Source organism: Gymnodraco acuticeps, unplaced genomic scaffold (genome assembly GCF_902827175.1).
Source record: "Gymnodraco acuticeps unplaced genomic scaffold, fGymAcu1.1, whole genome shotgun sequence".
Lineage (NCBI taxonomy): Eukaryota > Metazoa > Chordata > Actinopteri > Perciformes > Bathydraconidae > Gymnodraco > Gymnodraco acuticeps.
The window spans coordinates 82933-96613 of NW_022990851.1; the positions used below are offsets into that span (position 1 = coordinate 82933).

Here is a 13681-nt window from a genome sequence, read left to right on the forward strand (position 1 = left end):
TATATGATTCTGTTTTCTTCAAGGTTGTGTCTTCCTGGTCGAATGTACTTATTGTAAGTCACTTTGGATAAAAGCGTCAGCTAAATGCAATGTAATGTAATGTAGCATCCTTCATAGTAGAGGAAATGTTGCCCATCTGCACAGTGGAATCACCATCGTTCCAAGATATACTGCGCAAAATACAGATAGCAGGAGACAGAGGACAGCCATGGTCAGATAGGAAAACATTGAGACTGTTTAAACCAGGTGAGACTATATAAACCAGGTGAGAGAGGACTGTTTAAACCAGATGAGACTGTATAAACCAGGTGAGAGAGGACTGTATAAACCAGGTGAGACTGTATGAACCAGGTGAGAGAGGACTGTATAAACCAGGTGAGAGAGGACTGTATAAACCAGGTGAGACTGTTTAAACCAGATGAGACTGTATAAACCAGGTGAGAGCGGACTGTATAAACCAGGTGAGACTGTATAAACCAGGTGAGAGCGGACTGTATAAACCAGGTGAGAGAGGACTGTATAAACCAGGTGAGTGGGGACTGTATAAACCAGGTGAGTGGGGACTGTATAAACCAGGTGAGAGAGGACTGTATAAACCAGGTGAGAGAGGACTGTATAAACCAGGAAAGAGAGGACTGTATAAACCAGGTGAGTGGGGACTGTATAAACCAGGTGAGAGAGGACTGTATAAACCAGGTGAGACTGTATAAACCAGGTGAGACTGTATAAACCAGGTGAGAGCGGACTGTATAAACCAGGTGAGAGTGGACTGTATAAACCAGGTGAGAGAGGACTGTATAAACCAGGTGAGAGAGGACTGTTTAAACCAGGTGAGACTGTATAAACCAGGTGAGACTTTATAAACCAGGTGAGAGCGGACTGTATAAACCAGGTGAGAGCGGACTGTATAAACCAGGTGAGAGCGGACTGTATAAACCAGGTGAGAGAGGACTGTATAAACCAGGTGAGAGAGGACTGTTTAAACCAGATGAGACTGTATAAACCAGGTGAGACTGTATAAACCAGGTGAGAGCGGACTGTATAAACCAGGTGAGAGAGGACTGTATAAACCAGGTGAGACTGTATAAACCAGGTGAGTGGGGACTGTATAAACCAGGTGGGTGGGGACTGTATAAACCAGGTGAGAGCGGACTGTATAAACCAGGTGAGAGAGGACTGTATAAACCAGGTGAGAGAGGACTGTATGAACCAGGTGAGAGAGGACTGTATGAACCAGGTGAGAGAGGACTGTATAAACCAGGTGAGAGAGGACTGTATGAACCAGGTGAGAGAGGACTGTATAAACCAGGTGAGAGAGGACTGTATGCCAGCACCACCATTTGGTAGAGCACATTTTGTGTCTTGATATCTTGTTGAATAAAAAACTGTAACTCCATCTGATTCAGCCAGCTCTACCCTTTGGTTGACATGTTATGCACAAAACAACCTCTAGATGTCACTGTGGTTCGAACAGAAAGCCCTTCAGCTAGCTTCTACTGCTAAAAATCACTGCTGAAGAAATCACTCTTTTTGGTGAACTCTTGTAAGGTAGCCATATCCTTTTTGACATATGTTAGTGGCAGGGCACTGACTGAACATAATTAGATAACTTGATGCACAAAAAAAGTTTTAACAAGGGTGTAATTTTTTTGTTGAAAATCTGCTCAACCAACCGGTCGAATTGGCCTTTTATGGTAAACTAGCAATACGACTTTTTCAGAGTTTCAGAGATGTTTTCCAATAAAATATGGTAAATAAATGTCTAGATTCATGGTAATATTACTGCATCTAGTACTGCCAGTCTCAGAGTGAAATAGTGATCATAATTTATACAGCACCTTGCATGCATGGCATTCAGCCCAAAGTTGCACACATGTGAGCAAGTTAGGCCAACACAGGATATACAGTAAGATGAGCAAGTCTTTTTTTATAATAAAAAACACTACATTACCTTTTTCCATTTTATTTTTTTTACAATTATAATTTATTATCTTTTATGAATATATCTGGTTGTATATATTGCTCATCTTCCATAAAATAAAAAATGTATTTCAGTTTGTGTTTTATTTGAGTTTGATGCGTACAAATGGGGCGAAGCCTGCAAGCTAGTTCAGGCAGTCAACTCGAGCACCAATGATACATTAACACGTGACGCGTCTCTCTTACAACCAACCAAACACAATCTCCTAAACTTGCCGCTCTATTTAAGCTGCCAGGTCTGCTGCCTCGCTATGCTGCGGCTCTGTCACATTGCTGATGCGTTCACGTGCTGCTTGCCTCCCAACCAGCTTCCACCCCAGCTTCCACCCCAGCTCCACCCCAGCTCCACCCCAGCTCCACCCCAGCTCCACCCCACCTCCACCCCAGCTTCCACCCCAGCTTCCACCCCACCTCCACCCCAGCTTCCACCCCAGCTTCACCCCAGCTTCCACCCCAGCTTCCACCCCACCTCCACCCCAGCTTCCACCCCAGCTTCCACCCCAGCTTCCACCCCAGCTTCCACCCCAGCTTCCACCCCAGCTTCCCCCCCACCTCCACCCCAGCTTCCACCCCCAGCTTCCACCCCAGCTTCCACCCCAGCTTCCACCCAGCTTCCACCCCAGCTTCCACCCCAGCTTCCACCCCAGCTCCACCCCAGCTTCCACCCCAGCTCCCACCCCAGCTTCCACCCCAGCTTCCACCCCACCCTCCACCCCCAGCACCCCAGCCTCCACCCCCGCTTCCACCCCAGCTCCATCCCAGCTCCACCCCCAGCTTCCACCCCAGCTTCCACCCCAGCTCCACCCCAGCTTCCACCCCCGCTCCACCCCCAGCTTCCACCCCAGCCTCCACCCCAGCTTCCACCCCACCTTCCCCCCAGCCCATCCAGCTCCACCCCAGCTTCCACCCCAGCTCCCCCCAGCTTCCACCCCAGCTGCACCCCAGCTTCCACCCCCAGCTTCCACCCCAGCTTCCACCCCAGCTTCCACCCCAGCTCCATCCCAGCTCCACCCCAGCTTCCACCCCAGCTCCATCCCAGCTCCACCCCAGCTTCCACCCCAGCTCCACCCCAGCTCCACCCCAGCTTCCACCCCAGCTTCCACCCCAGCTTCCACCCCAGCTCCACCCCAGCTCCACCCCACCACCACCCCAGCTTCCCCCCAGCTTCCACCCCAGCTTCCACCCCAGCTCCACCCCAGCTCCACCCCAGCTCCCTTCCACCCCACCACCACCCCAGCTTCCACCCCAGCTCCACCCCAGCTCCACCCCAGCTTCCCTTCCACCCCAGCTTCCACCCCAGCTTCCACCCCAGCTTCACCCCAGCTCCACCCCAGCTTCCACCCCAGCTTCACCCCAGCTTCCACCCCAGCTTCCCCCAGCTTCCACCCCAGCTCCACCCCAGCTTCCACCCCAGCTTCCCTTCCACCCCACCACCACCCCAGCTTCCACCCCACCTCCACCCCAGCTTCCACCCCAGCTTCCACCCCAGCTTCACCCCAGCTCCACCCCAGCTTCCACCCCAGCTTCACCCCAGCTTCCCCCCAGCTTCCACCCCAGCTCCACCCCAGCTTCCACCCCAGCTTTCACCCCACCACCACCACATGTAGGCTCGGGGGATAGTTATCTAATCATCACTCAATGTTCTTTGTAAATCTGTGGAGTGATGAGGCCCGAGCCTAGACGCCAAACTCAACTATATGCTGCTCTAATAAACATACTAAGAACACATGAGTTGTCTGACTGAAATACTGTACTATATGATGATTGTTGAAATGCACTTTAACCATAAAAGGCCAGCTCGACCAGTTGGTAGAGACTCATAAAAACAAAACTGTGTGGTCAGTAAAACAAATTAAAATAGTTTGTGGTTATTTGTGGCCCATTTGATACAAAAATGCAAACAAATAATTTTTCTTTTAAAATGCTTTTTTCTTGGCCGTTAAAGAGTTATTGAGGACATGGGAGGGTTTTTAGACATAGTATTAGCTTCAGTCATTTTGTATTTCTTATCTGGGTTGCCATTTGTCTCTTTGTGTGTCTTCATAATAAGTCTCTCTGTAAGTCACACGAGGCTCTGGCGTTGGGTTTCTCCAATATTTCCAAATACATCAACAGACAGGCCCGGACTGGCCATCGGGAGGACCGGGAGGTTTCCCGATGGCCTGGCCTGTTAAAGGAATGCTCCACTCATTAGATAATTAATCAAAACTTCAGTATTTAGTGAAACATTATGTTTAAACCATACCCTGAAGAAATCAGCGATATTCCCCCGGTAAATAATGATTTTTATAGCTCTTTTTTATCAAAAACCTGTATATTCGTCAGGCCGCTGCCATTTTGCCCATTTTCAGTAGTCACGTGATGGTCGTGACGTCATCCATGCGTTCACTTTGTAAACACACGAAAACATGGCGAAGTTTTGAGCAATATGAAGAGATTGGATGGGGGAATTCAGCCATACAGGTTCGAGCCTACTTAGTACTACTTAGTAGATACAATGATTTTGATTACTAGATATGTATGCATGTAGTACCACCCTTGCTAGCGATTCCCTCTCTAGTTTAGCATACTCAGCCTCGTTGTCCCTGGCCCTAGAACCACGATTTTATGGGGCCGGAAAAACTGGGGATAAATACCCACTAGCCGGTACTACGCTATATGGAAAGGCCACCAACAACTGGCCTGGCCTGGACGATAAAGGACGTTTAAACGGGGCTACCCGCTGCAATGGAAATGCGCTATAACATACCTTATTCTTACTCCGAGCACTACTTCTGGTCCTCCGTCGCTTCACACTTGCAGAGGGCGATTTCTCAACTGGCCGAACTGGTGTCCTGGTCGGTGATGACACCAGAAAGACCGATGGTACTGCATCTCCATTAAGTAATGGTTGTTCAATAAATCCCATGTTATGTTTTATCATACTCTCAGAGTAGTCGTCCGGAAACTTGAAATGTTCGCTGCATACATGCGCCTGTGGATCTTTCGGTTCGGGCCGGCCACATTTCGCTAGCCACTGCCTCCGAACGTACTTCCTACGCTTCCCTTTTGGCAACAGATGGAACCGAGCATTCCGTGGATTGTTCCTATCAGAATTGTGGCAATGTTTCGCGATACAATGAGGCATATTTGAAGAGAGTAACTACAGTAAATAACATGAACATCAACGTGTCCTCGAAACCAGACGCATGGTTTACGTCACGTCCGGTAAAATGGCGCCGCCCACAATGTTGATGTTATTTCGGTAATTAATCCGTTTAAAATCACTGATAATGTCATCGGATTAAAAAAAAAAGAAGAAAGAAAGACTGGCAGAGACTGGTCTGTTTTATCGGATGATAATTTGTTTTAAATGAGTGTCATGAGCATACCATTCCTTTAAGTGGCCTGCTGGCCTGAGGATTCTTTTTGTAATGTATGTATAGTGAACGCAACGCTGCGCAAATGTGGGTCTTGCTCTGCCTCACAGAGGGTGACTGGCTGTCTACATGATGTGGCCCCGCCAACATGGCCACTTTCATACAGATCATACACTAAAGCCCTTGATTGGTCTCTGTGTGTCATTCAAGCTCGGGAGCGAGCGAGAGAGCGCACACACCGGTTACTGTATTGTTGCTGTTAGCATCTGGTGCTAGCTAGCTGCGCTAACCGATATAAGGAGCTGTTTCAACAACAAGGTGGAGGAGAGTCCTCTCCAGTCAGACTGAGAGACTGATAACTACAGCTCAGGTGAGGTAAAGGACTCTCTTGAGTGTTTAGATAGTTAACTTTGTCTAAGTTATCTCTGTGGGTCTCAAACGGTTTGGTCTCCATTTATGTAAACACATATTTCCATTTGAGGGGGGAGTGAGATTAGTTAAATGATATGCATGAATAATAAAAAAAAATACGTTAACTAGGTGAAAAAAGGTAAGATAAACTTTTAAAACTTGTTGAGAGCTAAAACTAGTCTTTGCTGCTGCCTCAAAGAGGAGCAGGGGGAGAGGGCGAGACAGGAGAGGCTGATTCAGGAGCACAGACACACACAACTATAAATGAACCAAAAACAAATAAATAAACAAGTTCAAATGTTTTTAAATATTGGATATGGTATGTTATTGGTTATGGCCATATTCTTATGATTATTTAAATGTGTACAGTTCTGTTTCATATGGGTGTTTCCATAGATCTATCTTTATTTCCCCCTCAAAATGCACCAGATTGATGCATTTAACTCCAACATTTAACACAAAAATCTTACCGGGGGAGCATGCCGCCGGACCCCCCTAGAGGATTTGAGGTCCACCCCCACTTAAAATATGTGCACATGGATAGGTTCCTAAATAGATTTTCACATTTTTTTAAAATAGTGACCCATGTCCATATGTTTATTTTTGGGTAGTAGATTTAAACTATAGGGCTATCACTATGGGCAGCAACGCTGTAAATATTGACAAATAAATCCAGCAAAATGGCACAAAAACAATGGTAGTGGCCAGGCTGGGTGTATAACTCCCGGCCTGACTTATTGTCCCAGTCCGGCCCTGTCAACAGATCTCACAAATGATCCCTCGGAGTATATATGTTTTCGTCTGCGAGGGAACAACTAACATCTGGGGCCTCATTTATAAAACTTTGCGTAGGATTCACGTGAAAAGATGGCGTACGTAGGAACAAAGGAAGTAAATACGCACACAAATATTCAGATTCATAAAACACTACGTGCGCCGGTTTCCCTTTATAAATCACAATCAACTCAAAATGCGGCGCAGCTTTCGCGGGTTTCACGTAACGCCCATATTTGCCTAAAAATAGTCAAACGCCCGCATTAATATTCATTTAGACTGACTGCAGGAAGAAGATCTCAACCTCCCCCCCCCCCCCCCCACAGCAACTCTATCCCCCAGTTACAGGAAATAAACAAATGTCTTGGGTTGTATCAGCTGTACTATTTACTAAATATATGGTGTTCTTAGTTCCAAAAATTGGCGTACGCTATCTTTTGAGCGACGCTTTTAAATGATTCCCCTGGTCTCAGAGATTCAACTCCAAATAACATTTGACCCCAGATGGGACTCAAACCCACAATCCCTGGTTTAGGATGTCAGTGCCTTATCCATTGGGCCACAAACTACAGCTTGTTAACACGACTTCACGTCACCACAGTGTAAAAACCCCCAAAAAACCTTTTCAAAAACCATTGACCACAACACCAAGACAATAGGAAACGATGAAATCCTGACTCATGTCAAGATAATTTCATATTTTCAACACAAGCTTTGAATAAAGACACTTGAACTCACTTTCAAATGTGCATAAATACCTAAACATTATGCTTTTTGTCCAACATTTTCAAGGCTAATTGTGAAGACACTCAAAGCCAAACCCATAGATCAAATGTGAGACTATTATTTAATCTAGAAACAGGAAGGGAAAGTAAAATATGAAGCATTTATTTCATACTTCCAACAGCTAAGGTTAGCATAGCATACTTTCATTATAATCATGATGACTGTTATTACTGTGGCTTTAATCTGAAATCTTGTCATCTATCAGTCCTGCAGGAAAAGCAACAGAAATAACATCTTTATTTGAGTGGAGAAAGCCGTCTGTAACTGTGAGCTCTGGAGTGTGTGGGCACTGCTTCTGTCCAGCCAACAATAGAGATGATTTCATGCTGCTAATTAAGTCCTCTGATGAAAGCTGCTGCCGCTGAAACACACTCACTGAAGAGTAAAACATTTAATAGCTTCTTTTCCTGTTGGTGTTTCTAATGTGGCTGATTACTCGCAGCTTTGAGCAGTTTCTCTCTGCAGAATACAGCAGGAAGACCTGTTTTTAGTCCTTTACCTGGACATGACTCGGCATTTTAGCACTTCCTGTCCCCTAGTCTGGAGGTTAAGGCTTTTCTGAATGTGTTTTTAGTGTGAAAAAAGGTCTGTGGTTAACACAAGCTGAAGGGATTTTTATTCTACGACATAAAATACGTCAGTAAATAGTAAATACCCCACTGGTTGCTAACAAGTGTCTAAATAACGTCCAACATTAGCCGCCTTTAGCTTAGCGGTGGTGACGTGAAGTCATGTGACCGTGCTGTAGTTCCTTTCTAGCCCAACATTAGCCACCTTTAGCTTAGCGATGGTGACGTGAAGTCATGTGACCGTGCTGTAGTTCCTTTATAGCCCAACATTAGCCGCCTTTAGCTTAGCGGTGGTGACGTGAAGTCATGTGACCGTGCTGTAGTTCCTTTAGAGCCCAACATTAGCCGCCTTTAGCTTAGCAGTGGTGACGTGAAGTCATGTGACCGTGCTGTAGTTCCTTTATAGCCCAACATTAGCCGCCTTTAGCTTAGCGGTGGTGACGTGAAGTCATGTGACCGTGCTGTAGTTCCTTTATAGCCCAACATTAGCCGCCTTTAGCTTAGCGGTGGTGACGTGATGTCATGTGACCGTGCTGTAGTTCCTTTATAGCCCAACATTAGCCTCCTTTAGCTTAGCGGTGGTGACGTGAAGTCATGTGACCGTGCTGTAGTTCCTTTATAGCCCACCATTAGCCACCTTTAGCTTAGCGGTGGTGATGTGAAGTCATGTGACCGTGCTGTAGTTCCTTTATAGCCCAACATTAGCCACCTTTAGCTTAGCGGTGGTGACGTGAAGTCATGTGACCGTGCTTGTAGTTCCTTTATAGCCCAACATTAGCCGCCTTTAGCTTAGCTGGTGGTGACGTAAAGTCATGTGACCGTACTGTAGTTTCCTTTATAGCCCAACGTTAGCCTCCTTTAGCTTAGCGGTGGTGACGTGAAGTCATGTGACCGTGCTGTGGTTCCTTTATAGCCCAACATTAGCCACCTTTAGCTTAGCGGTGGTGACGTGAAGTCATGTGACCGTGCTGTAGTTCCTTTATAGCCCAACATTAGCCTCCTTTAGCTTAGCGGTGGTGACGTGAAGTCATGTGACCGTGCTGTAGTTCCTTTATAGCCCAACATTAGCCGCCTTTAGCTTTAGCGGGTGGTGACGTGAAGTCATGTGACCGTGCTGTAGTTCCTTTATAGCCCAACATTAGCCTCCTTTAGCTTAGCGGTGGTGACGTGAAGTCATGTGACCGTGCTGTAGTTCCTTTATAGCCCAACATTAGCTACCAAATACTGTTGCTGGGAGCTCAAACGCAAATGCTAATGCTAATTCAAAGCCATCAGAATACTGTACACACTCACTATTATCCTGCAGAACATCAGACATAACATTTTGATGCAAATACAACTTCCTGTTTCCTGCTGGAGTTGCTCTAATTGCTCTTTTACCTGCTGTGTTATATGTGATATTGTATTTTCTTTAAGTGTTATTTACTTATCATTTTACTTGAGTATTTCCATATTATGCTACTCTTTACTTCTACTTCTCTACAATTCAGAAGCCAATGTTGTGTTTTTCCTCCACGACATTTATCTGACAATAAAACCTTTGAATCGTTGAATCTTTGATAATGCTAGCATCCTACGATTCATCAGATTAACGAAGAAAGCTTTTCATACAGGCTGATATTAGGACCTATCATTTGGGAAAAGCATTTGTTTCTTGCACAGGATAGCTGCTTTTCCACCGAAGCATGAAATAAATAATTAATCCCCGCAGCCCGCAGACAGATGGACGAGCAGATGAGGTCATTAATAAAAAGAAATCCTTACCTTCATGAGGACGGACTCAGAAAGCTTCTCTCTGTTCACGATCTTTATCGCCACTTTCTGTCCCGTTATACAGTGAACGCCCAGCTTCACAAGGCCTGACACACACACACACACACACACACACACAAACACACACACACACACACACACACACACACACACACACACACACACACAAACACACACACAGGGGAAGAGAGGGGAGGGGAGACTGTTTTAAATCTTCATGCCGTGTGAAAACAGGAAGGGAGGGATGGCATCAATAATTCAAAAAGCTTTACTGTCACAAACACTGACCAGCGAACTAGAGTCTGATTGGATTAATTAGATGTATTTTCCTCGTCCCAAAAATTCAATAAATACAAGTTCAACTTAAGAGTATTGCTTTCAACACAACGTATACAGTAATGTGATATCTATGGACATGTAAACATCATTAAATTCAACATTACAGTGTTTTTAGAGCACTTTAAGAAGGATCTAGCAGAATGAAAGCACCTTGAGATCTGAGTAGCGTGTCTTAGAGTCAGTGGTGGAATATAATAAAGTACTTTTAGTCATTAAGTGTTATTTTGACATTATTTTACTTCAGTATTTCCATGTTATCATTCTATTTCTCTACATTTCAGAAGCCAATGTTGTGTTTCTCCTCCACGACAGCTTTTTACAGATGCAGCTTATTAGCTAATACACAGTATGAGTCCACTAATGAATAAACATGTACATATTTTACTTGTAACAGAGTATTTTTACCCGTCTTTCATCGTCAATATGTGTATATATTTGACCATCATTTAGTTGTTGATTGACATTTAGGTTCAACTTAAGAGTATTGCTTGTAACAGAGTACACTTTAGTACGGCTGCTTTAACTACATTTGACAGATAGTCTACGCATATCCTTCACTATATGTATATTATTTTGCTTTTTAATCCGTTTCATTACTATTTACAGATGTTTATATTTCATGCTATTTCCTACTCTTTCCTCTTCTTGTTTAGACGCTGCTGTGACGTTAGACATGTCCCACATTGGGATCAATACATCTAATCTAAGTCAAATATCTGGGTCTTTCTTCCACTTCTGGTTCTGGTTTGAGCTTTTTATATTTGCAGTATTAACTAATACACATATAATACACTAATAAATACACAGGGACTTCTTTGGCTTGTAACAGAGGGTTTTTTATGTGTATATATTTTGCTTTCTAGTTCTGTTTTATCTTGTATTTTCAGATATTTGTTTATTTTTTACTCTTTTTCATTTTCACCATGCCTTGTTGCTGTGACGTTAAACATGTCCCAAATTGGGATCAATAAAGTACAACACACAGGGGGTCCGCGGGGTCTTAACAAGTATTAAACGGCATTTTCCAAGGTTTTACATTTTGTAGCTTGTTTTCAATAAGTATATGAATGGTCCAGAGAGGTTGTGTTCTACAGTCTGCCTGAATGTAATCATGGCGTAGTGTGTAGTGTGATTCTGTGTAGTTTATTGATGGCATCCCGTTGGGTTTGAGGTCATCTGAACAGGACATCACACGCTCACTGCTTGATAGCGCGCGGAGGTCCGTTTACGCCGGTTGTTAAACAACATCGTTACGGGGAAATGCAAGTCTGTGTCCAAATGGTTGGAAGATAAGGAGGAAGGACATCAATACTGTATATAGTGAATGTGAGGTAAAGTGTGTCGCCAAGGTAACCGGTTAAAACTCCAAGTGGCGATGAGGTCTTAAAATGTCTTCCATGTGACTTCAGGAGTCCTGCATAGACCCTGAGTACAATACAGCTTCATTTATAAAGCACTTTCAAACCTCCAGACCAGGGGTTCCCAACCTTTTTCCCCAAGAGCCCCCCCCAAATGACTCCTGTTGGAAGCCCCCCCCACACACACGCACACACACACACACACACACACACACACACACCACACACACACACACACACACACACACAAGGAGGGGGGGCGCAACAGTGGTAATTAAAGTTTAAAAGTCTCAAAATGCAACAACTACTGTCACAAACTGGAAGAATGTGGAGTATGTTGTTAAAGGAGGATGAAAGCGTAATCAAGGAGCACTATTGGAGCGACTTTGATGGTTATTGGACTCAGGATTCATTCATTTGGATTCCCGCTGAATGAAGAAATGAAAGGACGGCGGAAGTGGAAACAATTCACAAAGAGATTAAACCGTTTAAAACACACGCTCAAAGTAAGCCGGATTTTGCCGATGTGTTTCTGTGGATTCAAAAGTCGTAAATAATCTACAAAATGGAGGAGACCGATCTGATCGGAGCAACTGACAAATAATCCAACTGAAACCGGCATGGACGATGACTGTGTTTTAAACATGTCTAAAGAAAGAATTATACATTTCTGTCTTTTTACTTGAATTTTTATTCAAATTAATTAGTCAATTATTTTTTATATTGTATTGTAATGTAGAGACAAGGCTTTTAGTGACAATCATGTATTGAGTTACAATTATATGTACAAAAAAAATTTTTTTTTTTTAAATTAAAAATTCTAAATATGATATTTGGCCTCAAATCATCTGAGGCCTGGCGCCCCCCCTGCGATCTTTGGCGCCCCCCAGGTTGGGAACCACTGCTCCAGACCAAAGTGCTGTTTGCTAAGCAAACACATCATGTGGAAAGTAAGTCAAGTAAAAACAAGAGACAATTTAAAAGCAATAAAAGCAACAGTGAAGATGTGAAGATGCGAAGGAGAAGAGGTGGGTTTTAAGAAGCGATTTAAAAGCAGACAGAGTGGAGGCCTGTCTGAAGTCAATCTAATCTAAAGAGGAAGATCTGGGTCCATCTTCCACTGGTTCTGATGAAATGAGGGTCTTGTTCCTACCTGTCTGGCCCTTCCCGAGGGTCTTCTCCAGTCGATAGGGACCCACATACTGGCTGGACAGAACCACCGTCAGCTCTTTGCTGCTCATCCTTCCTCCTTCAGTTTCCTTTTCCGGGTGTGAGGCAGATCAACTCCGAAAGCCTCATCCCAGAGAGAGAGGGAAGAGGTTCTGGTTCTGCTTCAGATTCAAAAGATTCACAGGTTCATCATCTGCTCAAAGCTTCAGTGTAGAAATGGCAATGACATTCTTCTGACCTGAGCTACTCCCACAATGCAACATATATATTAAAATACAAAAATACACAATAGTGCAAGAAGTCTATTTACATGTCAATAGAATACGATATGTACACATTAGGTCATTTAAAAGCATTAATATTAAGTTCAAGCTGATATTTAGACTTCATATTTTAGCGATCAACTAACCTAATACAGTTCATCTGTTGATTTAATACATTTAATTAAAGTACTTAAGTCAATTCTGCAATCTGCACAACGACTACTTTTACTGTCACTACTTTCACTATATTTTGATGAGAATACTTTTCTACTTTTACTTGAGGAACATTTTGAATGAAGGACTTTTACTGTAACAGAGTATTCCTACACTCTGGTACTTCTACTTTTACTCAAGAACAAGACCTGAGTACTTCTACTTTTACTCAAGTACAAGATCTGAGTACTTCTACTTTTACTCAAGTACAAGATCTGAGTACTTCTACTTTTACTCAAGTACAAGATCTGAGTACTTCTACTTTTACTCAAGTACAAGGTCTGAGTACTTCTACTTTTACTCAAGTACAAGATCTGAGTAATTCTACTTTTACTCAAGAACAAGATCTGTGTACTTCTACTTTACTCAAGTACAAGACCTGAGTACTTCTACTTTTACTCAAGAACAAGATCTGAGTACTTCTACTTTTACTCAAGTACAAGATCTGAGTAATTCTACTTTTACTCAAGTACAAGATCTGAGTACTTCTACTTTTACTCAAGTACAAGATCTGAGTAATTCTACTTTTACTCAAGTACAAGACCTGAGTACTTCTACTTTTACTCAAGAACAAGATCTGAGTACTTCTACTTTTACTCAAGTACAAGATCTGAGTACTTCTACTTTAACTCAAGTACAAGACCTGAGTACTTCTACTTTTACTCAAGTACAAGACCTGAGTACTT

General features: G+C 43.6%; 1 protein-coding gene across 2 annotated transcripts in view; it reads right to left on the bottom strand.

Moving 5' to 3' along the window:
• LOC117557347 (serine/threonine-protein kinase BRSK2-like) overlaps window positions 1-12680 on the bottom strand; it is a gene marked incomplete at its 5' end in the record, with an annotated part of 59966 nt that extends 47286 nt beyond the window's left edge. For both annotated transcript variants that reach the window (XM_034233157.1, XM_034233158.1), the window contains 2 exon segments: window positions 9644-9738; window positions 12503-12680. In XM_034233157.1, coding sequence (XP_034089048.1) covers window positions 9644-9738; window positions 12503-12590 — 183 coding nt within the window.
• Window positions 12681-13681: the final 1001 nt, after the last annotated feature.